The sequence below is a fragment of the Heteronotia binoei genome, chromosome 2 (genome assembly GCF_032191835.1).
Source record: "Heteronotia binoei isolate CCM8104 ecotype False Entrance Well chromosome 2, APGP_CSIRO_Hbin_v1, whole genome shotgun sequence".
Classification (NCBI taxonomy): domain Eukaryota; kingdom Metazoa; phylum Chordata; class Lepidosauria; order Squamata; family Gekkonidae; genus Heteronotia; species Heteronotia binoei.
The window spans coordinates 152708588-152735015 of NC_083224.1; the positions used below are offsets into that span (position 1 = coordinate 152708588).

The 26428-nt window shown below is 42.5% G+C and overlaps 1 protein-coding gene across 2 annotated transcripts in view; it reads left to right on the forward strand.

Annotated features, from left to right (window-relative positions):
- LOC132566843 (uncharacterized oxidoreductase ZK1290.5-like) overlaps window positions 1-26428 on the forward strand; it is a 101382-nt gene that overhangs the window by 25158 nt on the left and 49796 nt on the right. For both annotated transcript variants that reach the window (XM_060232278.1, XM_060232277.1), the window contains exons 2-3: window positions 7555-7803; window positions 20692-20793. In XM_060232278.1, coding sequence (XP_060088261.1) covers window positions 7555-7803; window positions 20692-20793 — 351 coding nt within the window. The remainder of the gene's footprint in view (window positions 1-7554; window positions 7804-20691; window positions 20794-26428) is intronic.

Sequence of the window (26428 nt, forward strand, 5' to 3'; positions counted from 1 at the left end):
CTTGTCACACCCTTGCTCCTGGTTCTACTTCCAGAGTCTCCTGGCTGCACCCCCAAAGTCCCCAGATATTTCTTGAGTCAGACCTGGCAACCCGAGTAATTGCTCAGAGTGATTGATGCCTGTCAGCAGATGCACGAACACCTGAAAAGGGCTGTGACAGTGATGTTGACATTGCCAAATATTTAGGTTTTAGTTAGCAACAGCATATTCAATTGTACCCCTATTGACTGAGTTTCATACTTAAGTTTATTTATCTCATCCATTTGTAGGACTAATAACCACAACAGAAGTACAGGTGTCAATAGGCGATGCTATATAAGGCAAAAAGAGGATGGTATGCATTATATATATCATTAGAATCATTAGAACACAAAACAATGAGATAAAGAAAATCTAGTGAAGAATGTAGTGAAGAATTTTAGGGGTAACTATAGATACTCAACAATGTTCCCTCTAAGCTGCGGAGTTTTGTGCGCAAAAATTCTACTTTGTGAGCTACTGGTATTAAAGTTGTGAGCTACTGGCATTAAAGTTATGAGCTACAGCATAAACTGTTGTGCTCTGGGGTCATCCTTCCTGAGCTAAGACAAAAATGTGTGAGCTGAGTGTTATGTATGTGAATCTTGTGTTACCAAATGGCGTTTCTGCCTGGCTCATTGGAGCCTGAAGGACTGAGCTTGGAGACTTAGGAACAATGGGCGGTAGGATCCAAATCTCAACTGCCCTGCTCCAATCACAGGCCCCCTGCTGGTTTGAATGACCCAATAACATGCTAGCGTGGGAACCCAGTGTTGTATATAGTTGGCCCAGCGGGTTCCATTTTCCAGTTCAGCTAGTGCAACCACCACCATGCTGTACTCAATAAAGAGCTTGTTATCACTACTACCTTGCCTCTTCAATGCCTAAGAACCCACTATATTATATGGAGGCAAAAAATCTGTGAGCTAGCTCAGCTTAGAGGGAACATCATGCATAGTTCTTGACAAGGATAGGAAGCTTTCTAATGCTGTGGGAAAGACAGATGTTGGGATGTTAGCGGGCAATGTATAATTATGAGAGTCTTTTGTAGAAAGGAAATCAGATGGGAAGATAAATACTGCAGAGAGTAGTGGGCCTCAACTATTTCTGGATATGCTGGATGATAAACACATTGTTGCTCTACAAACAAGGAAAATATTGTGTCTGATTTAGAGTTGCTTGTACAGATAAAACTACTTAAAATAGAGCTTGATAAATAACCTTGGTTAAGTTGTCTGCATTGACGAAATTGGATAAATGCAGGAACTAGAACTTCAACCAAAATGCTTGATCTCAGATGGCAGCTCTTGAGTAGGTGAAAGGCAAGTTGCTAGGAATTTAGACTTTTAATCATTGAATGCAGAAGATGGGTAGAGTTTCTTTCAGTTGGAACCACATATGTTATTATCAGTGAATACTGAGCAAGGTACTTACTAGGTAAAGCTCCACATTTAACTGAATGAATAATGCGCAGGATACCCTGAAAAACAGAGCACAGAGGCAATAGGCAAGTGCACAGTTATCAAGGAAGTTTAAATCCAAATTATGCATTCAGTCATCCATGTAGTTGGCCTCTGATAATATCTAATTGGTGCAGTGACAATTGCCAAATTAATGTGGAGAGCAGCTTTACATAATCATCTTAGCATATGAGATAATGCTGCATGGACTGGGCCTTAGAAGAATGTAGAAAGCTAGTTAAAAACTAGTGAAATTTAATCTTTCATAGCGTACAAGGCCAAGATGGTTGCTAAACAAAAAAGGAATATTGTGGCACTAAAAATTTATTGTGGCATCAGTTTTTGTGGACAAGAGGCCATTTCATCAGATGTACAAAGGGATTCTGTGGCTGTGGACACAGATACAAAATGCTGTTAATTGGGACAGGCTATTTATTTTATTCCAGATATATTCCACCCTCCCCACAGGCAGGCTCATGAAATGCATTGTACAATCTGTTGTGTACCTTTTCAGATGCAGCAACTCTCTCTTTCATTTTGCAGTAATAGTGACATGGTTACCATTCTGGAATAGATATTACAATTACAGAAATAAATATATATAAAACAATGAACAGGCAAAGTATATATGGTAAAAACTGGACTGAGGAAACATGAGCATGAAGAAACATGAGAACGGTTCTGGTGTTAGTTTGTCAGGTTAGTGCTAAAATGATACAGTTTCACATGTTCGTTGAGCCATAAAATTCCCTCGGTGTCCTAAGGCCAGCCACTCTGAAGTTCTCATAGGGGTTGTTGTGAAGATAAACTGGAGGAGCAGAGAACTGATAAATACCTTGAACTCCATAAAATATGAGAGACGCTTGAGTAAATAATAAATAATATATAATAATAAATGTGAACAAAAGGGTTTATAACTGCTGCAATATGTTCTACAGCAGGCACATGCGTCCTTTGTACAAGAGCGTGAGAAAAAGAGAGAAAAAAATCTTTGGATATCGTATGTCTTCTCTTGTGCAATGACTTTCCATGAATGAAAGATAACCCTAGAATCTTAGTCCCAAGAATGGAAAGTACTGTGAAACCTTTCCCTCAGTTTTAACATGGGAACAGGTGTGAGGGACTGGTGTTCTGGCAATGATGTGGGGAAGCATAGAACTTCTGATCTAATCAGAGCTGGCAGGAGGTGATAGTGGTTCATTAGTTTCATCCATGGATACCAGGAAAGTTGTCCTACCATTTGATACGGTTTTAGTACCTCAGTTAGTTTGTGATGCTTGAGGATTAACAAGTGCTGTAACTATTTTCAGAAGAGTACAGACTACCCAATTACTGACAGACTTGTTAATACAACTTAAGTAACAGGCACTATTAAAGGAACTAATAACATAAAGCAGAAAGTATATGACATCTGACTAACCTGATACTCTTTTTTGAGAAGGTAATTAACTTCTTTAGGAAAAGGAAGTGGGGTATATTGAACATTTTGCTTAGACCCCTGTGTAAAATACTAAACTGAAAATGATATGTGTCAGTGCACATGTTACAAGATGAGTAAGATATGAGGTAAAAGGGAGAATATGCAAGATTTTATAAGAAGATAGTTAGGAATAATCAGCACTTTTCCCCTTTCCAGTACTTGGTGCCCTCAGGAGGGGAAGAAGGAACATTGGTGAAATGTCAGTGTGACACCGAGTTATGGAGCATTGTTAATATGGAACAAGATCAGGAAACAACACAGAAGACACTGGACAATCTCAGGAAATGGGATAATTGAATCAAATTGCAGTAGCGTAAGTTTAGGCTTCTGAAGATGAAATCAACTGAAATGAGCATTGATTTACTATACATTACAGAAAATTGTTTCAGTAATTGTATATATATTATTGTGAGAACAGGTTATGTAAACTGGGAACACTCTGATCCACTGGCAGAAATGTAAGCATGATTGCAACTGCTGAGAAATATAAACAATCACACCAATGGCTATTGGCTCACAGTATGACCATCACGTGGGTGATTCTCTTTTCCTCATGGTCAGTTGCTCTGAGAAATTTGGAATTGCGGACTTGCAAATCTGAAAGACATGTAGGACTATAGCTCAACAGGAGAGGTCCTAGGTTCAATTGCTGGCATTTCTAGTTAAAAGATTCAGGTAATAAGTCATATGAAAGACCTCTGGCCACAAACCTAAGGGACTGCTGCCAGTCAGAGTAGACAGCACTGTTCTTGATAGACTATTGGTCTCGCAGTTTCATGGGAGTACAGCATGTACAGAAAGCTGAAGTACCACAAATTGGTGTTGAAGGAACTGGATCCAGCATATCAAATAAGTGGTATTCAGATTTTTATAGGTCCATTGAAGGCAATGGCAAACCACCCCGTAAAAAGTCTGTTGTGAAAACATTGTGAAAGCAACATCACCCCAGAGTCGAAAATGACTGGTGCTTGCACAGGGGACTACCTTTACCTTTTTTGGCCTTTCAGAAGCAGTGATGCTCAATAAGTGATATTGGAAATTTTATGTTTATTAGAGGCTGAGGGATGTTTGGGAAGTATGGTACCTACTCATGTGAATGTCACATCTGTTAAGAAAAGGATTTACAGGACTATGAACCAAACTGCTTTGCTGGTAAACAGATTGTCATCAGGGGAAAACCAGCTATAAGGAAACTATAAGATTAAAGCCTCTCATACACAGAAAGAAACACATTCTTTATCTTTATCTCCTGTTAATTTTTTTCTGGCTAAATGGCCGCCTCTCCTCTTCACGTACATAACTGTATTTGGTTTGACTATCCAGTGAATGCCATGGTAGTGCCAGCATACCAGGTTGACTCTCTGCCACTCTGTATTTTGGTCATGGAATTTGGAATGTCATTCTTCAGAATCTGTGAATGATATATAATCTGGGATTGTGAGCAATGTTAGCTTAAGAACAGGAGAGATCATGGCCAGAGATGTTTAGATTTCTAAGTTGATTTCTCGTGACATAAAACAGTGATCTTTGTGCCTTTCCCTTATTTCTTCTGTTCCTTCCTTGTTATGCATTCTGACCTGTATAAAACCCTGAACTAAAAAAGTAGAATGCACTTTGCAAAAGTATGTAAACGTGTTCAGATTTACAGTATACGAGTTGTATTGGCATACTTACTAGCATTAATATAATTGCTCATTTGACAGCTGATTGGGTAAAAGCTTCCATTCTTTTCTAGGCTGCAGCAGCAGCAGCTTCTTCTTTTTTTGCAAGCTCCCTTTTAGAGGTGTGAACTCTACTTAAATATTCCTTTTAAGTAGAAGTAACCTAGTAGCTCAGTCTTCTCTGTACATCATAGGTACAGGGCCAAATCTAGGGAGGGGGCAGGGCGGGGTGCTTGCCCCGGGCACTGACAGGGAGGGGGGCGCCAAATTAGGTATGGAGTCCATTGTATTCTATGGGACCATAAGATAGAATGGCCCATAAGGGGGCATCATTTTTTAATTTTGCCCCTCCTCAAAAAACATGTAGATCCGGTCCTGCATAGGTACAATCTACTTAGATATGCAGCTTTCACTCTCTATATTGCAACTGCCTACTATGTCTGTAAGCTGTCACATTCACACATGCACATTACTGATTTATTATTTTTGATTTATAACCTGCCATCCCCAAGAATAGGCTCAGGACAGGTAACAACATATAAAACTTACAGTCAAAAATTTCAAGTTAAAACATCCAATAAAATTAACTAAAATACCAGGATCGTGACAGATCTGCACGTTCATCACTTGACAGCTGCAGAGTCATGACGACTTTCTTGTATGAATGAGCCATTGCACATCTGTTGCCATGGGTAGAACTTTCAACATTGTATTACATTTCAGTGGAGCCTGTTCATGCATTAGCTGGTAATCATCATCTAATGAAAAATTAAACAGTGTATGTACTAGTTCTTTTGTCTCCATACCTCATCACTCCTCACATACTACAATGGTGGCAGTGTGTTGCCACTGGGAATACCAAACCACAAGTATGCCTGCCTGCATGGAAAACCATTGGTGGGAATGGCTTCCACTTGGGTTAGATCAGTCTTAAGAACTATACCAGAGAACCCCAAGGCCTTTCATGTAAACTGTTTCCCACATGGTTTGCTTCTTAATAATAATAATAATTTTATTTGTATCCCGCTCTCCCCGTCGAAGCAGGCTCAGGGCGGCTAACAGGACATGGTCTACACCATGATTTGTATCAAACAATTTTAAAATACAGTTAATAAATACATTTAAAAATAGTTACATAAAAATTTAAAACTACAATAAATTAAGGTGCTATATTCAATAGATGTATTCCGATGGCTAGATATCGCTTTCAGGGTTCCTTATAAGCTTGCAGAAAGAGGGTGGTTTTGCAAGCCCTGCGGAACTGATTAAAGTCCCACAGGGCTCGCATTTCCTCCGGTAGTTGATTCCACCAGTGGGGGGCCATTATAGAGAAGGCCTGCTCCCTCGTTACTTTCAGTTTGGCCTCCTTTGGTCCAGGGATCCTTAAAAGGTTTTGGGAGCTAGATCTTAGTGCTCTCTGGGGAACATGTGGAGAGAGGCGGTCCCTAAGGTAGGCAGGTCCTCGGCCATATAGGGCTTTATAGGTAATGACCAGCACCTTGTGGCGAACTCAGAATATAATTGGAAGCCAGTGCAGTTCCTTCAGCCCAGGCCGCACGTGTTCCCACCGAGGTAGTCCCAGTAGCAGCCTGGCCGCCGCATTCTGCACTAGCTGCAACTTCCGAGTTCGGGACAGGGGCAGCCCCATGTAGAGGGCATTACAGTAGTCTAATCTCGAGGTGACCGTTGCATGGATCACTGTTGCTAGGTCGCTACGTTCTAGGAAGGGGGCCAACTGTCTCGCCCTTCTAAGATGGAAAAAGGCGGATTTAGCAGTGGCTGCTATCTGTGCCTCCATTGTCAGGGAGGGCTGCAGTAGCACTCCCAGGCTCTTGACCCTGTGCACTGGTATCAGTGACACACCGTCAAAGGCCAGTAGGGAGATCTCCCCTCCCAGCCCGCAGCAATCCACGCAAAGGACCTCTTGTCTTCGCTGGGTTCAGCTTCAGCCCACTCAGCCCTGATCCAGTCTGCCACGGCCTGCAACGCCCGGTCCAAATTTATAGGGGTGTCGGCAGTCTGGCCTCCCATCAATAGATAGAGCTGAGTGTCATCAGCGTACTGATGGCAACCCAGCCCATGTCTCCGGGCAATCTGGGCAAGGGGGCGCATAAAGATATTAAACAACATTGGGGAGAGAACTGCCCCCTGAGGCACCCCACAGTTAAGTAGGTGTCTCTGGGACATCTCTTTACTCCAACCGCCACCCTTTGTCCCCGACCTTCAAGGAAGGAGGAAAGCCACTGTAAGGCTAGCCCCCGAATTCCTGTTCCCTCGTTACTTTCAGTTTGGCCTCCTTTGGTCCAGGGATCCTTAAAAGGTTTTGGGAGCTAGATCTTAGTGCTCTCTGGGGAACATGTGGAGAGCATGTGGGAACATGATAACAACTGTGATGCCAGCATAACAGGTAAAGGGGACTCCCCAGTTTGGGAAGCCATGAATTCATGACACTGCTTTCTAATTAGTGGTTGGGCAGCTGAAGTCTGTTTTGATTAAAGACATTCTATACTACAAATGTAAGCTTAGCTTTTCCATCCCTGATGAAATCTTTGTACTGTGGTTCTGTTAGGCAGCGTGGAGTCATTGTAACACAAAATGCTTCCTAAGACTGAGTCAGACTGTTGGTTTACCCATGTCTGTACTGTGTGCTCCGACTGTCAGCAACTCTCCAGGGTCTCAGTCCAAAGTCTCTATGATTTGATCCTTTAAACTGAAGATTCTAGAGATGGAACCTGGAATTTCAAAGCAGATGTCCTGCTACTGTGCCATGGCAAACTGTAATTTTCAGGGTTCTGAGTGAAATGCCCAAAATAACAGAATTGAGGATTTCATCCATATAAAACGGTATAGTTCAGTTTAATTTATTTCATTTTAGAACATGTGCATTAAAAGAATACTAAATACTAATAATAATTTTGCCTTTTGTGTTTTCAAGGAACGTCCCATCATGGCGGTTACTCTCACGATGCTGTGGTGTATGCACTACAAAAATGTGGTATTCGTCATATTGACACAGCAAAGAGATATGGTTGTGAATCACTCCTGCACAAGTCTATCAAAGACAGCGGTATCAAACGAGAGGAGCTCTGGCTAACTACCAAGCTCTGGCATATGGATTATGGCTATGAGAAAACAAAACAAGCCTGCTTAGAATCCTGCAAGAGACTTGGCGTTGACTATTTAGGTATGGCTTTCTTCTGATTCTCTTGTGACAGACTTGGGAGCAAATATTGGCTGATTACACATGGAGGTGTTTCTCCAGTTCACCTCTGGTTATGTGCCTCTTGGTTGTTTCCACACAATGTCTCCCTCAGCTCCTGCACAAACCATGAGCAGCCCTCTTCTGCTAAAAGCTTCAGAGGCTTTTTTAAAATCTGCAAAGAAAAATCCTACTGTGCATTGGTGTTGTTGGGACAACTTTTTTCATGTGTACAGAAAGGAAGGTGCAATATTGTGTCTAAACGAAACACCCCTTCTCCATTTTCACAGTAAGCTGCCCTTGTTTAGAGACCCTGCTGTGTTGGAGGCAGGGCTCCTGAGAACCACCACATTGGTAGTAGGGCTCCCAGCAACCAGCAAAGTCCTTGGGAGCATCCACATCAGTTGCGAGGCCCCCAGGAACTGCTGCATCAGTTGCACATCAAAGTCATCTGCACACGAGCAGATGTTATTTTTTTTTTGCTTTTTTGTGGGGGTTTAAAACTGTCCCAATGTAATTTTTTAAGTTAAGATTTCTCTGCAAACCTGAGGAGTCCCCCAAGTTTTGTGAAAAATCTCCTTTCTGTCCTCATGGGCCCAATCCACAGATTTAGATATCTGCAGATTGGCATGCACTTGACTGGAAGAATCTACAGACAGCAACCTGCAAGGATTTGTAGGGTGAATTTCCCTCTCTCCCGCTATTTCCTTCTGTCCCTTCTTTAAAAGACCATATAGCTACTCCTTCTTTCCTGTCTCCTGTCCTCACCACCTATCACTCCTTACCACCCATCACCTGGCCTACCTTTATCTTGTCCCCATCTTCAGTTTATACCCTACCATAATCCCAGCATCCAGGGAAACTGTGATTGAGTTGCATGGTTCTGGTTGATTTAGATATCTGCAGATTGGCATGCACTTGACTGGAAGAATATACAGACAGCAATGCACAAGGACTTGTAGGGCGAATTTCCCTCTCTCCCACATTTCCTTCTGTCCCTTCTTTAAAAGACCACATAGCCACTCCTCCTTTCCTGTCTCCTGATCTCCACAATAGGGACTCAACCTTACATAATTGTCCTTTTCCTCTGCCTTGCCTCTCATGGCTCTCCTGTGGGTCCTCTCCTCCAAAAGTCTTCCTTAAAAGCCAAAGCAGACCTGGAAAGGGCCCTGCCTCTTCCCCCTTCCTTTTACTCTAAGGAACCAAGCCTAGAATTCTGTGGTTACCTGGCAGCAGCCACTGAAGGCTTCCATTTCTTGAAGCTAAAGTGTTTGTTTTATCATTTGGGTTTTTTTCAACCTCCTCATGTGTGTTTTTCCCCCTCTCTGCTCAGCTGATGCTAACCAGATTCCTTGGGGCAGCCTTCACTCAGGGCTCTCTGGTTTTGTGAAGAATTAACCCTTCACAGTCCTTGACCTGTTTGTACAGCCCTTCTAAAAGCACAGTACATCACAGGAACCCTCAAGGACTTGGGGGGGGGGGGTGTACCTCACTTTTCTCTGTATCCCTCTCCCCACACTATTTCCTCTTTCCTTCCTCATGGGAAATCCCATATCCTCTCCCCTTTCCCTGCCTCATTCTCTCCTTCCTAGCCATTACCAACTTATTGTTTATCTGCCTCTCATCTTAATCTATATTTATTATTTAATTCATTTATACCCTGCCTTTTTTCCACAATGGGGACTGAAACCGCACTCTCCTCTTCTTTGTATCCTCACAACAAAATGAGGATAAAAACGCTGTTGTGAGAATAAAACCTTTTTATTTTCATTCTGCTTCTTGCCATAAGCCTGGTGCTGAATGCTGATGAAAGAAATCTTGGTTCATTTCCAGGAAATAATTTAGTTTTCTTTTGGTAGCACCTTTTGAATGCCACAATTCATTTGGGGAACTTAATCACTTCAGTGAAGACTCCTCTTTGTGTTCATTGCTCCAAAAGTATGCGCCTCAATAGATATTCTCCTCTTTTGTTGCCAGAAGTGCTCTTAGAGCAGTAACCAAAGAGAACCCTTTACAAGCATGTGTCTTGATATCTTTCCTTTTTGCAAGCAGCCTGCCAGTTGAGTCTGTGCAGATTTACAGCAGTGTAGCACCAGTGATTTTTCTTGGCTTGAGCATGTGACAAGATGCTGAAACAGGCGTTGAATTCACACACATTTCCCCCTTTATACACAAAAGGTGCAACTCTAATATGAATTGGAAATTATGGCAGCAATGTCACCTAAGCCTCTTAGGCCTAGATGGCAAACTAAGATGAAAAAATCCTGAGTTGGCAGAATGGACTGTACTGTTTCAGTCTGCAAACAAAGGATATCTTTAAAAAAAAAAAACTGCTCTCCTGTGTAGAACCTTGCCCCACCAGTACAGAATGCATCTGAGAAATGGGTTCCAGCTCAGCCTATACATTGTAAAGAGTTAAAAAAAAACCCACAGGAGCTCTAAGTGTGAGTCCTGTGCCTCTCTAAAGAGGTACCATCCATTCTACCAGCTCAGAGCTTTCCCCCCTTATTTTGCTGCATGCACAGATCAAGCCTTATTCTCTGCCCCCAAATGATAGCTTGAAAAGAGAACTGCTTGTACGGGCCAGAACAGGCTTCAGCTCTACCACTGTGCCTTAGCTAGAGGATGGTTCTGCAACAACCTACCCTCTTAGCTTAGAGCTGGGTTTTACTCAGCAAGAGGTTGAGGCAGCATTAGGAATGAAGTGTACTTCATGGTGTTACCCCTGACAGAATTATTTTTGCCTTTGACCTTTAGGTTGGGGAATTTAGCAACTAAGGCAGAGTTTAGTAAGAGGCAGGGTGAAAACGGGAACTGCTATCTGTGTTTACAGAGATTTTTCCCTGATAGACCCTTTATTTGGACTCAAGAACCAGGCCAATTATGAAAGAATAATAAGTTTTATTATAGAAAAATAATAGAATTTGAATATACACACTGATTTGTTCATATATCCACAAAGATAGTGAAATTAAAGTAATTAGTGGGTGAGCTAGGAGGGGAAGGGAGGTATGGTGATATGTTACCAATCTTGGAGAGTGGACAAGTCTATGGGCTGAGAATGTGGACCTGATATAAACCAGGGGTGCTGCATTATGGGTGCCCGGCGAGACACACTGAGCATGGGCAAAACTCAGTATATTCATACCTTAAAACGTATCCTGAAGGTATGCTAATATGGGTGAGCTACTATGACAATGGCATGATGGGTTTAGGATAGGGGTGGGGAACCTTTTTCCTGCCAAGGGCCATTTGGATATTTATAACTTCATTTGTGGGCCATACAAAATTATCAACTTAAAAAACAGTGGTCCACCAAGGGAGAATGATTCAGAATGGCAAAATTAATGCAAATAATTGGGGTTTTTTATTTGAAGTCATGTGGGAAGAGCCTAATTCAGTACACACACACACCCCAGCCTGCCACCCTAGGCAAATGCCTAGGTCCAGCCATATTAGACCACATCCCCTAATATTAGCATATTAGGTCACACACTCATTAGCATATTAGGCCACACCATCTGGGGGTGCGGTCACACTTACATTAAATCCATCACTAACGCATCTTTAAAGCGTCTTTAACGCGTCTCTCAAATAATCCGTTGCAGCCAGTTCCCCGATCAGACAGCGTGGAGTTCCCATGTTGATCCCGTCGCTGCTCGATCACAGCGCCCTGCCGGAACTATTTTCAGATGGCAGCAATCCGCATTAGCGCAGGCGCAGTGCTGGGCGCTAACAGCTTATTTGGATTCGTTTGAGCGCATGCGCGTTTGTGTTTGCGCTGGCCTATTTTCAAATAGTGGCAATCCATTCATGGGGAAGACTGTTGTTTGAACGCTAAAGGTGACATTGGTGTGTACGTCAGCCTTCTACTAAGTTCAGAACCGATCGCCTGGATAGCTCCTTGGTGGCGCAGTCTCTTCCGTTCCACGGCTGGCCCCCGCGACGATGGCAAGACGCTCGTTGTGCTAGCAGGCACTCTGCATGCACCGGTGTAGAGTGCCTGCCAACACTCGTGGCTGCTTGCACACATAAGTCCGTTATATTCCTGGATAGTTTTGCCCGCAATCTCTGGACAGACGTGTGCGAGCTCAGTTCTCCAGGCGCCCTGGCAACCATTCATTTTTTTTAAGCGCAAGTCTGGTTGCGTTACTACATAACAACGTAACAGTGAGGCTCCCCTTCTTTTCGTGGGCAAACCGCATCACGTGTGCCGCTTCTGCTTATGGATTGGCTGCAGCTGTAGCATCCTCCACAGCCCTTTATGCTTCTAACTACTGCCATTACTTAATAGTAATATCACTATTACACAAGGAATTAAATTTTTAAAAAAACCTGACGCATGTGTTGTGTATGCTGTATGGCACTTCATTGAAATTTCGAAGCTGTGAAATATCGTTATTACGCAATGAACTAAAATGAAGGGAAAAAAATGGCCGGGCAGGCACTACTTATCTGAAAAGATCGCCTCACATGCCGGAAAATCTTCAGATATTTCTAAACTGCTCACATCCCTAGTCAATGCAGTTAAGATCTATTTTTGAAAATTACTTTTGCTTACGTACACAGCCGCTAATAAGCGATTTTTCGATTTCTCGAGGTCCATTCATTCGATCGCGCAGTGATATCCTTATTTTGCTTGTGGCGGGAAGCGCTGTTGCGACTCAGCAACGATTGCGCGTTCAAACACAAACATCAGCTCAGGAAGCGCTCAGGAAGCGTCATGATCCGGATTTAAAGTGGTAGCAAAATAATCCGCGAGCAAGGCGCATCAGTGTGGGACGCACACGAGCTGTTCACAGATGTTGACGTGTGAACGACCAGGTAAAATCCGACATGCTTCCGGACTCCACTCATGCCCGTAGCGGGATTTTCCGAATGTCTGACCTCACCCTGGGATAATCATGTGCAAATTGAACTGGTGGTAGCTGGCTCCCACCCCTGCCACCCTCTCTTCAGCTGCTGCCAGCAGACCTTTAATGGCATCCCAGCAGCAGTCCTTCACAATGCCCAGGAGAGAGAGGGAGGGAGGCTCGGTCCAACAATCCCTGAGGGCCAGACCAAGTGGGGCCTGATGTTCCCCACCCCTGGTTTAGGAGGTCTTGACAAAAGTCATGTTTGAGTTTTCCCACACGTTAGACAAAAGAAGGATGTTACTCAATGGATGTGTGGATATAGGCTGCATGGTGCTAGCTTAGCACAAAAGGAAGAAATGTAAATCTCAGTAGCCTAGTTATCTCAGTAGCCTAGCACAAAAGGAAGAAATGTAAATATGGACAAACAAATAGAGGGATCACTTGGGGGGTTATGTGATTACCTGGAATGCCATAAATTCCAAGATATGGCAGGAAGGCAGTCAGGAAACACATTATCAGGCATAATCCATTAAAGCTATTGTCATTGCCTGAGCTAGACAATGAACTGCGTTCTCAGCCATTAGTCTTGAGCTATAGAATAATAAAGAGGAAGAGGAAGAGATGGAAAGGAGGGGGGTGGGAGACTTGGGGGAGAGTCTGGCAATAGCATTTGTCCATTGAGTCTGTATGTCTCTCAGGCCAATATCTGTTGGTTGTGGCAAAACACGTCTCTTGTGCCAAGCCTGGCTTTCTGGGGTGCAGTGCTTTAGGAGGTTGTGATGTTTTCCATTGTGTTGGGGTATCTCTACTCACATTGAAAGACCACCCCTAGTTACATAGGCTGATGCCAGGGTTACAACGGCTTGTTACTTTAAGGACATGAGTGTCCTTTATCCTTAAGGAATTACATGATTGGAAAGGAAGAATAGACATTGTAGCACTCCCTTTGAGCTAGGATATAAAGAGAACAAATTGTGCCCTCATGGAGGTTAGATTAAGAAGGAGGGTTTGCCAGAAGGAAGGAGGTCCCTGAGAGTAGCAGTTTAGGTAAACTAGGAGACAGGCAGAAAGATGCTGAGGAATCTGATCTACCCGCTTTATTAGCTCTGCTGCCCCCTCTGGATTCCTGGTGAGCTTTGTGCAAGAGACATTGCTCAGTCCTTCACTTCCAACTAACTCAATAGGGGATCTGGGGAGAAGGCGCTACTAGGTTCTGCCACTGTGAGAGCCCTCTCCAGCCCCACCCACCTCACAGGGTGTCTGTTGTGGGGGAGGAAGGTAAAGGAGATTGTGAGCCGCTCTGAGACTCTTCGGAGTGGAGGGCGGGATATAAATCCAATATCTTCTTCTTCTTCTCTAATAACTTCTACTTCTGGACTGACTCTTCAGTCTGAGAAAACTGAATCTCTCCCCAATTGCTCTGTTGTGTTTGCTGCTGTTGAACCGCCCACTCCAGACACTACTGCAAGTTTGTCTCCTCGTGACCAGCCATGACAATAACCCTTCTGCCCCTGGATTTTAACTTTATACCATTTTGCATTCTAAACCACTGCCTACCAGCTATATGTAGCTCTGCTCACTGTACCTATATTCCTCATCTGAAGAAGTGTGTATACACGAGAAAACTTACATTTTGAATAAAACTTTGTTGGTCTTAAAGGTGCTACTTGGCTCCTACTTTGTTCTACTGCTTCAGACCAACACAGGTGCCCACCTGGATTTAATAACCCTTCATGTTATTTGAACCATGCCCTGTGTATGTATATTGAGATCGTGTTTGAACCACCTTGTAGGCAGGTAAATATATTTTTGGGTTTAGAAGCAAAAATGTTAAGAACTGCAGCAGTCACCTCCCTCCCCTTCAGGTATTACATTTTTGTCATAAGAACATAAGAGAAGCCATGTTGGATCAGGCCAACGGCCCATCAAGTCCAACACTCTGTGTCACACAGTGGCAAAAAATGTTATATACACACATACACTGTGGCTAATAGCCACTGATGGACCTGTGCTCCATACACTGTGGCTAATAGCCACTGATGGACCTGTGCTCCATATTTTTATCTAAACCCCTCTTGAAGGTGGCTATACTTGTGGCCGCCACCACCTCCTGTGGCAGTGAATTCCACTTGTTAATCACCCTTTGGGTGAAGAAGTACTTCCTTTTATCCGTCTTAACCTGTCTGCTCAGCAATTTCATCGAATGCCCACGAGTTCTTGTATTGTGAGAAAGGGAGAAAAGTACTTCTTTCTCTACTTTCTCCATTCCATGCATTATCTTGTAAACCTCTATCATGTCACCCCGCAGTCGACGTTTCTCCAAGCTAAAGAGTCCCAAGCGTTTCAACCTTTCCTCATAGGGAAAGTGCTCCAGCCCTTTAATCATTCTAGTTGCCCTTCTCTGCACCTTCTCTAAAGCTATAATATCCTTTTTGAGGTGCGGCGACCAGAACTGCACACAGTACTCCAAATGAGACCGCACCATCGATTTATACAGGGGCATTATGATACTGGCTGATTTGTTTTCAATTCCCTTCCTAATAATTCCCAGCATGGCATTGGCCTTTTTTATTGCAAACGCACACTGTCTTGACACTTTCAGTGAGTTATCTATCATGACCCCAAGATCTCTCTCTTGATCAGTCTCTGCCAGTTCACACCCCATCAACTTGTATTTGTAGCTGGGATTCTTAGCCCCAATGTGCATTACTTTGCACTTGGCCACATTGAACCGCATCTGCCACGTTGACGCCCACTCACCCAGCCTCAACAGATCCCTTTGGAGTTCCTCACAATCCTCTCTGGTTCTCACCACCCTGAACAATTTAGTGTCATCTGCAAACTTGGCCACTTCACTGCTCACTCCGAACTCTAAATCATTTATGAACAAGTTAAAAAGCATGGGACCCAGTACCGAGCCCTGCGGCACCCCACTGCTTACCGTCCTCCACTGCGAAGACTGCCCATTTATACTCACTCTCTGCTTCCTATTACTCAGCCAGTTTTTGATCCACAAGAGGACCTGTCCTTTTACTCCATGATTCTCAAGCTTTCTAAGGAGCCTTTGATGAGGAACTTTATCAAAAGCTTTCTGGAAGTCAAGGTAAACAACATCTATCGGGTCTCCTTTGTCCACATGTTTGTTCACCCCCTCAAAGAAATGCAACAGGTTAGTGAGGCAAGATCTTCCCTTGCAGAACCCATGCTGAGTCTTCCTCAATAACCCGTGTTCATCAATGTGCCTACTCATTCTGTCCTTGATAATGGTTTCTACCAACTTTCCCGGTATTGAAGTCAGACTGACTGGCCTGTAGTTTCCCGGATCTCCTCTGGAACCTTTTTTAAAGATGGGGGTGACATTTGCTACCTTCCAGTCCTCAGGAATGGAGGCAGATTTCAATGAAAGATTACAGATTTTTGTTAGAAGATCCACAAGTTCAACTTTGAGTTCCTTCAGAACTCTCGGATGTATGCCATCCGGACCCGGTGACTTATTAGTTTTTAATTTGCCTATCAGTTGTAGGACCTCCTCATTTGTCACCTCAATCTGACTCAGGTCTTTCAACACCCCTTCCAAAATTAGTGGTTCTGGGGCGGGCAAAAAGTTCTCGTCTTCTACAGTGAAGACGGAGGCAAAAAATTCATTTAGCTTTTCAGCCATTTCCCTATCCTCCTTCAGTAATCCTTTTACCCCATGGTCATCCAAGGGCCCCACTGCCTCCCTGGCTGGTTTCCTACTTCTAATATCTAATATCTAATATCTAATGTCAGATTGCAAATGTCAAATTAGAACTGTAAAATCTTAACATTGTTGTTTATTTCTCTATTAAACAGCAGGCACAATCCACTAAAGTTGAGCTTTAATATGAAAATTAATATTCACTGTAGGAGATAGTCTCTGCAAACTGAAATCTTGTATACAATCAAAGAGGATTTGCACAGGAATTATTTCCAAATCTTTACCCCTAAATGAGAAGATACATCAAGCTGTTAAATTCTCTATGTAATATATAGTTGTGTTGATCTGCACAAAATTTCTCATTTCCTAATTTTTGTGTTATTGTATTTCCAAAGGTATGTGGGCAAATGATCATTTTGCAGACATAATCTGCAAGTTTGTATCAAAATCACACCAGATTACAGAGCCATAAGAAATATATAATCAGTTCTGGGATGATATTTTAATAAACACAGTCCATGACTTGCATTTCTTTTTGGTATACCATGATTTTCATTTTTCCCCTTTTAACTTATACTTTCACATTTGTGTTGAATAAATACAAAATGAAAGAAATATCCCCTCAATTTGGCTCTGGAGGTTGCATTCCTTAGGATTTAAACTACACTGAAACTAACATTTTTGCAGAATATATAAAATTTCCCCATCTGTGTTTTGACTCGCATTCTAGTCCTTGTTATCAGTTTACACTTTGTGTTGAATTTCAACGAAGTCACAAGCATTAGTTCCTTTTAGAATCATGCTAACTGCTAACTGCTGCCAGCTATGAAAAGCAAGTATTACCTTTTTGAATGACAAGCAGCTTTTTCTTCTAGGCTTTGACAATTACAACCACTGAAAATTAATGAGAGATTTATCAGTTTGCTATGGCAGATTGAATGGATTATACATAATTGAGGTGTATTGGTTTCCTTTTTGGCAATCCAAGCTGAGGTTCTGATTGGCCACTGAATAACTTCAGCTTGATTGTAGTGAACCTAAGATGTGCATCCAAAGAATGTTGTTTTCTCTAAAGACATGCTTAATTAACTCCCCCACCGGAATCAGTGGAACTTGCAGTCTAACCATAAGTGTACTTTGACAAAAGCACCACGGAAGTTATTGGGATCTATTCTTTCTTAAGCATGCATAAGACTATATTAGTATATAAGACTGTATATATTAGTACACACCATAACATTTCAGTCTTCCAGACAGTTTACAATTAAAATGATTGATAATAAATGCAACAGTAATCAGTTTTAAAGCAACATAATGACCCTTAAGTGGCAATAAAAGCTGCATGTAAAACCAGCAGCAGGATGCTTTTAAAAATTTATTCAGACTATAAAGCGGTATTATAGTTTTGCTTAGTGATGTCTGGGCAGGCTTTCATTTTATTTTTAATATCCATGTGGTGTTGTGGTTATAGTATCAGATTAGGATCTGTGAATCTCCACTCTGCTGTGAAAGCTCACTGCATGACCTTTGGCCAGTCTCTCTCTCTCTCTCTTTCTGGGTGTTTTTACACTTACAGTTTGTGACTCTCTTTCACCGCATTGGAAATTCACCTTTTACACTACCTAACATTCTCACAACTGTTTTGCATCATTGCTGCCCGAAGCATCTACATTTGTTTCGGTGAGATGGGTTCCGGTGCTGCTGCTACAACGTTTTTCTCAAAACTAGTTTTGATCTGGTCATTTCTCTACAGGCATTTCAAACTCACGTTGTAGAAGTTTTCATGCGTTTTAAAAGACTCCTCGCCAACAGTAATTTGCATGAGAACTGACAGCACTTGAAATTTTTACATATCATTGCTTGCCTCATCCTGTAATGTAAATTTGTATTGCTTTTACAGTGTTGACTCGATTTCCAAGCAATCTAAGCACTGGTATTCCAGCTGCCCTCTGATCTGAGACCCCCCCCCCTGCCAAATTGAAACGCTTTCAGCAGGCAATATAGAAGTCTGGCTATGCAAAATGAGCAGAGCAAATCCATAAATGTGAAAGGAAAATAATTAAAGTGGAATGGTGGCAGACGATTTGAAAACTCTAAAACTCTGGATCAAACTGAATGTAAAAACACCTCCCCCTCCTCTTTGCCTAACTTTTTCACAGAGTGGTTGCTAGGCTAAAAGGGAAGAGGGAAGAATGATGTTGTAAACTACTTTAGGGTTCCTATAAGACCCAAAAGAAGGGTATAAATATCTAAATAAATATATATGCATAGATGGCAAACTTGAAAAGCACTTGTCGATGAGTGTGTGTGGCTACATGCCTCTTAAAAATAAATGTGAGCCAGATCTGATCTGGGATCATTGCCTTCCATTTTAAAATAGATTAAGCTTCCATGTGCACACACCCTTTGCATTTGACATAAAGTGCACATATTTCATAATTGAGTATGTATAAAATGCAAAGGGTGTCACTTTTCTTCCCCCTTCTAAACAATTCATTTTTAGCACTGTTGCCTGAGGCTGCAAATTTAGCTATTCCAAATGATGAGTAAGCATTTCATGAGTCATTTCTTGTTTTGAGCTGTAATCCTAAATTCTGTTCCCTTCTTCAGCGCAATCCTTTTTCTGCTTGGTTGTCAATACAAGTATGATGGATCTACTGGATATTTGCCAGTTGTCTATTCATTTGCAGTGGCAAGTGGAATATTTGTCTCTTAACCAGATTTGTCAGCTAAATTCAGTTATCAGCATTTTTTAATCAGTATGGACAAGGGGATAGGATACTAGACTGGGACCTTTAAGATCTGAGTTCAAATCCTGGCTATGTCAGATTCTCTGGATGACTCTAGTTGTTGGCTGTTAAAGAGAATAAAAGTGAGCCACTCCTTTTAACTGTTAGGGTGCTGAAGGTAATAATTGTAAAACACTACCTTATATAAAAAGCCAATGATCAACTTGCCAGTGCTCTAGAGTGACCTAGAAATGATCTTTAGATGGAGATATGTGATGGAAATAGGCTTGTTTCTCAAGAACTAGAGTAGGAGTGGTTAGGGGCACAGAAGTTGGGAAGCTTCTACTGTTACCCCAAATACACTAATTTTCCCATAAAAGTGAACAGTTGCCATTCTCTCCTGTATGAAAATAATAAACAGCTGCTTTTGGGAATATAGTGATTGTAAAACCTTTTATCCACTTCTGACACCAGTTAATCCTAGGATTCATGGGAAACAGATACCTCTTTAATTGGATCAGACTGTAAGCCAACTACCATGTTGCTCATGTGATTTTAGAAATAAAACAGATAATTTTCTTTTGTGACTCATGGAATTGAACATGCATGATTGGTGGTGTGTTTGTGCCCCTCCCCTCTTTCCAAGTATGTGGCAGGTCCAGAGAAGTGATGCTTGGGCCTCAGTGGCTCCATATTCACTGATGCTGGTGTTGTCTAATAGCCCTGTACAACTTGTGACTGTCAAATGCAAATACAGCCCAGTAGCAGTCACATATGGCAGCCTGCCTGGATCTTAGTAAGCCTCCTGTTTTTGCTGTTTGCCTGAGACTGAGACACAAGCAAAACAAAAAATACTCTGAACAAAATATAATCTGCATCTGGAGTGCTGCGTTCATCTTGGTAAACTGCACATTTAGTAGGCCTGTATAAATACTGTATAACCTCTAGCGTGCCATGGATTTTGAAAGGATTTATAAGTAACCTTACAAACATGGCAGTTAACATTCCCTCTCTTCTACTGTGGTGAATTAAACAGGCTAATGGTGCAGTTGATGTTTATCACCAAGATACTTTCCCTAACTTCCATTATATTCACTTTTTGGTTCAACTTAAATATACGTAGTAAAAAAAACCTTATACAACTTCAGGTGAAACATAACCTTCCTTAAAAACAAATGAGACTCGAGATGCTGCTTCTTTGCAAAATTGTAGCGGTCCTGACACAAGAAGGATAAAAGTCCCATGTATTGAGGCAGGCCAGAGGTCTTGCAGTTCTCATGGTTGCTAAGCTATTCTCCTTGGAGCTGGTTTTGGCATACAAAGCTCTTTTGTACATGAATATCTGTAGAACAGCTGCTTCTGCGAGTATCTTGAAAATGGTACTTACCTGGATATTTAGGCTTCTGCATAAGGATCTGTAGAGCTGGAATTTTGTAAAAACTGAAATCTGTCTCTCTTTTTGGTCCAGTGGTGGAGGCCATGTCACTTGCAATTGAGCAAACTGGTTTCCTTGTGTATTAGGATCTTTTCAGTTGTTGTATGTATGCACTATAGAAATTTAGAGTTGTTCATTAGTTTTTTAAAAATTGTTTCCCCCCCCACCATTTAGATCTTTTTTTGGTGCATTGGCCTGATGCTCACATCCCTGGCAAAAGCAATCGAGAAGTCAGAGCAGAAACCTGGACAGCCATGGAGGAACTATATGAGAAAGGTGAGATAATTTTGGTAGTTCTCAGTTCGAAGGATGACCTATGGAACACTGTACAATTTCAGAAATGCATATCGAGTTGCTGCTGGTGTAGCACACTACGTAAATTGATTTGCACCAGTCTTTCCCCCAAGATATATCACTTGAAAACCTGTTGCTGCTCACTTCCAGTCTGAGGAGCATTGCTGAATCATACTGCCCTTCAAATTTTCATTACATCTCACCGTGATCTTAGGAAGCATTGCCTTTCTTCCCCTGTTGGCTGTTTGTCTGGCAAGATGAACATCTAAACCTTCTTCTTCATAGCAGATCCACAGGGAATAGGATTGGTTCCAAAGCAGGCTCTTGTCCTTTTCCACATGTAAATCTGTTATTTTGGGCTGCTTCATGCCCTGTATCAAGCTGGAGCCCATCCACTGCCAGAGGAGCTATTTATGAATGTCTCTAGTGGGACACTCTTAAGCAGTGTCCACATTGTTGTTCATGTACTTGAACTGCACATGCACAAGGAGCAAGGGAAGAAGGGTGTTTATCTGAGCATCGTCAGTAAACCATTCCCCTTCTCCTGTTAAGAACTGCACTGCTCATGCATGTCCTTAGAATAACACCCATATCGTGTTGGGTTCCCCTCCACCAAGGTAGAGGAATGCCAAAGATACAAGACAGCTGAACAGAAGTAGTTGTATTTAAGGGTTTCCAAATCCAAGTACTCAAATCGTAAGTGGATTTGTGAGTCTGGTTGGAGGTCCTTCAAGACTTTCTGACTGGTATTCAAAGGAGATCCTTCTGGGGGCAAAAGAGGGCTGGTGGTGGGAGCTGTGTTACCTGTACAGCTATTCAGTATTAGCAGGTTTTTTTGGGGGGGGGGGATGGGCTATGTTTGGCTTAATGAGGAACTGAAACTGAAATAGATTAATACTCAAAACATTTAAGAGAATTCTCTCTTAAACCTTGTTGTTGTTTTCGTCTGTTTTCTTGTTCATGTACAGCAATTTAACCAGGCTTTAATTTATCCCTAATCTGGGAAAACAAAAAAAACAGAAATTAAAGTTAGATGACTTTCAGTTTATGAACCAAAGGGTGTTGGTGTTTTTGTTGGTTGGTTGGTTAGTTTGTTTTTTGCTGATCATAGGAGCAGCTCCCTTTGAAATGCTAAGCATAGTTTATTGCCCCCTTAAATACTTTATTCAAATTAACATCCTATCAGTTCCATTCCAATTAAAAGAGCATCTCTGCCCAAGAATTCCGTTATCTCATCCCATCAGCTCCTTCTGAATTCTACGAATCACTACTTTTCTGCCTTGAGCAAAGCAGAATTTTCAGACCTCCAGACATGTGTTTCTGCAGTGATATGCAAACGCTAATAAATATGGAGGTTTAAATGCCGTGGCCCATGAGTGGGGAGAAAAAGATAAATAATTTGCTTGCCTGGTTAACCACGAAACTTTCAGTTGACATTCAGCTAGTGCTTAATCATCCTCCTTGACTTGTGGTACTGGCCTGGGGTTTATGGGGCAGCCTTTTAATTAGCATTGCTGCTTTCAGTGATAGTCCTCATTTGAGACATTCTGGAGCATTGGAATAAAGCTGGGAAGTCCTTGTTTGAAATCTTTCTTTAGCCACAAACTCACTAGATGATGTTAGGTAAGCTATCTTCTGTCTTAGTTGCTGACCAGTTTTCTGTAGTATGAAGATTCTGTTGGGTGGTAAAAAGCACTGTCAAGTCACATCTGACCTGTGGTGATCCTGTAAGGTTTTCAAGGCAAGAGACATTCAGAAGTTGTTTGTCATTGTCTGCTTCTGTTTCCCAGCTCTGGTATTCCTTGGAAGTCTCCCATCTAAATACACACCAGGGCTGTCCCTACTTAGCTTCTGAGATCTGACAAGATTGGGCTAGCCTGGGCCATCCAAATCAGAGCCTGGGTTGTTTTACTGGCCTGTATTACAGAGTTCTTGTAGGTAATGTTTGCATTACTTAGAATGCTGAGTGATTAGTATTATCAGTTTGGTCTTTTAGAGATTAAACAAGAAAGCTGAAAAAGACACCTCCGCAATTCCAGAGCCAGATACATATGTCCTCTTAATTAAGTAAATAAATGTTTAGCTAAATTTCACTGTTTGGTTGCTTGGTGAAGATCCTAATTTGTCACAGATGAGCAGGAAACTGCTTGGTACATGACTGTTCTAGGTCCTACAGTTTGGAGTCATCTAAAATTCAGGTTGGAGGAATGTATTCATATGTACTTGTACACCAGTTCAAAATCCCTGGCAAGAACATTATATACCCTTGACGGAAGAACTCTTTTTATCTGGGATGGTTGTTCTCTTCCAGCAAGTGCACAGCTTCAGGCGGGATGCACATGGAGCAATGAGGGAGGTAGGGGGCACCTGTCTAGCCAGCCAGATCAGCCAAATCAACCCTGGTGATCAGTGGGGTGACAGATGTCTTCACACCCAACATTATACAAAGAACAGTAGTGTTTCTGAATTATCATGATTCTTTGGTCAACAAAAAATCATGTGTTCACTGGTCCCATCCCAAATTATATTTTGATAATTTATGATTTGCTTCTGTTCCAAATGCAAATCCCATATGAGGTTCTAGGTAGGCCATCTCGGTCTGTGATTTTTTTTAAGCATTGCAGACAACTTTGTCAGTTTGATGTACCATTTCTGCTGCTCTCTATGTCGGTGCCTCTCTCAAAGTTGTTGATGTGGGCAACCCACCCTTTCCCCATAGGCCCAAAATGACAAATAGTATCAAATAGTACTGACTGACAAATAGTATCAAAACATCCCTTGACAGAAAAATGCTCCACACTAATCTTTTAACCAAATGTGGCAGACAAACAGAAGATCTAAACTTCCCAACATGATTCATATCCTATTCCTGATGTATTTTCTCATCAACTAAAACGAGAATTGGGTTTGCCGTGAATTTCCATTCTGCCCCAGTAATAGAAAGCCAGCCTCCCCCTCCTAATGCTTAGTGAACAGTCCAGAATTCGTCTGTAACAGACTCTTGGGGTTCCCTAGGGCCTGATGTTCATCAGCATTCCTTGCCAGCTGTGTAGTTATTTCAAGCTCTCCTGAGAATGTGTCTCATTCACTACTTACAATTCTTTTTTCCCTTGTGCACTGGTTTCTAATCATGTGGTTGCCTTTAGTAGCAAATTGACGATTACTGAAGAATCTCACGGATTCCAAGAGGCTAAGGTTATGTGTTCATTGAGAGGTAAGGCTACTCCTTGCCTCCTGGTAGCAGAAGATGTTAAGCCCTACCAGGTATAGGTCAAGAATTAATCTACTTGTGACTGCTTATGACAGAATGGAAATTCATGAAAAACCCACTTTTCCTTTTCTGTGCTGTTTTTCATCGGTCCTAATTACCATATTTTTTGGACCATAAGATGCACTCCCCCCCCCAAAAAAAAAGTGGGGAGAAAAGTGTGTGCATCTTATGGAGCAAAGGGACGATAGGACGTACCTTCCTCCGGGGAGGGGGGGCGATCCGCTGCCGCTGCATCCGATCCCGGCGCTTCCCCCGCACCTGCCTGCCTGGCTCCAGCTCTGCTTCCAGCAAGCACTGGGATTGCTCCATGCTGCCTCCACCGCAAACCCAGCGCTTTGCGAGCACCGGCTGCGGAGGGGGCAGCGTGCTTCCTCCATGCCTGGCTCCAGCTCTGACGCTTGCAGCAAGCGCCAGGATCGCTCCCTCTGCCCTCCGATCCCGGTGCTTGCTTTAAGCATCAGAGCTGGAGCCAGGCAGACAGGCACGGAGGAAGCACGCCACCCCCTCTGCAGCCGGCGCTCGCGAAGCGCTGGGTTTGCGGAGGGGGCGGGTGCTTCCTCCGTGCCTGTCTGCCTGTCTCCAGCTCTGATGCTTAAAGCAAGCTCCGGGATCGGAGGGCGGAGGGAGCGATCCTGGCGCTTGCTGTAAGCGTCAGAACTGGAGCCAGGCAGACAGGCACGGAGGAAGCACGCTGCCCCCTCTGCAGCCGGCGCTCGCAAAGCGCTGGGTTTGTGGTGAGGGCAGCGTGGAGCGATCCCAGCGCTTGCTGGAAGCAGAGCTGGAGCCAGGCAGGCAGGCACGGGGGAAGCGCCGGGATCGGAGGTGGAGGCAGCGGATCACCCCCCAGGAAGAAGGTGCATCCTATGGTCCGGAGCGTCTTATGGACCGAAAAATGCGGTACATTTTTTTGTTCTGTTTAAGGAAGCCACGCTTCTGTACAATGGCAACACCATGCTTCTAAATATGCAGTGGAAACTGTTCAAATCCATTCTTCAGGAATTGACCTGTTTATCTGTAGTATGATTCCAAGTAGCAAATAAAATACCATAATAATCTTTTTAACTCCTTTGAGTCAAATATGTGAAGCTCTGCTTTTGAACTTCCACTTTGCTATTTCAGCACATCTGAACTTTACAACATGATGACTAACCCTTGTTTAAAGTAGAACTTGTGATAATTGCTAGCTTAGATGGCTTTAAAATGATTAGACAAATTCAGTGAGATTAGATCTACTAATGGCTATCTATCATGATAACTGAGGTTAAATGATATAACTTTTCAAATTCCCAGTTTAGAGGCAATGTCTGAGTACTTGCCCATATATATATTGTTTGTTGCAATCACTAATCAAAATTGTGTGGTTGAAAGCCCGAAAATTTCTTATCCCATAAATCATTGCTTAAATTTTTTAAAGGAGGTTGTAGAATATCATATTTGAGGAGAATCATAGACACAGATGGCTAGATCATTTCCATTCTCCCAAATGGTTTGTAATCAGAACTCTGCAGTAGAAGATATCAAAAGTCTTGTTCCCTGTGAACATAAAAACATAAGAGAAGCCATATATACACACATACACACACACACACACATATAATAGCCACTGATGAACCTCTGCTCCATATTTTTATCCTATCCCCTCTTAAAGCTGGCTATGCTTGTAGCCGCTGCCACCTCCTGTGACAGTGAATTCCACATGTTAATCACCCTTTGGGTGAAGAAGTACTTCCTTTTATCTGTTTTAACCTGACTGCTTAGCAATTTCATTGAATGCGCACGAGTTCTTGTATTGTGAGAAAGGGAGAAAAGGACTTCTTTCTCTACTTTCTCCATCCCATGCATAATCTTGTAAACCTCTATCATGTCACCCAACAGTCGACGTTTCTCCAAGCTAAAGAGCCCCAAGCGTTTTAACTTTTCTTCACAGGGAAAGTGTTCCAAACCTTTAATCATTCTAGTTGCCCTTTTCTGCACTTTTTCCAATGCTATAATATCCTTTTTGAGGTACAGTAACCAGAATTGTACACAGTATTCCAAATGAGACTGCACCATCAATTTATACAGGGGCATTATGATACTGGCTGATTTATTTTCAATTCCCTTCCTAATAATTCCCAGCATGGCGTTGGCCTTTTTTATTGCAGTTGCACGCTGTCTCGACATTTTCAGTGAGTTATCTACCACAACCCCAAGATCTCGCTCTTGGTCAGTCTCTGCCAGTTCACAACCCATCAACTTGTATTTGTAGCTGGGATTTTTGGCCCCAATGTGCATTACATTGCACTTGGCCACATTGAACCTCATCTGCCGTGTTGATGCCCACTCACCCAGGCTCAACAGATCCCT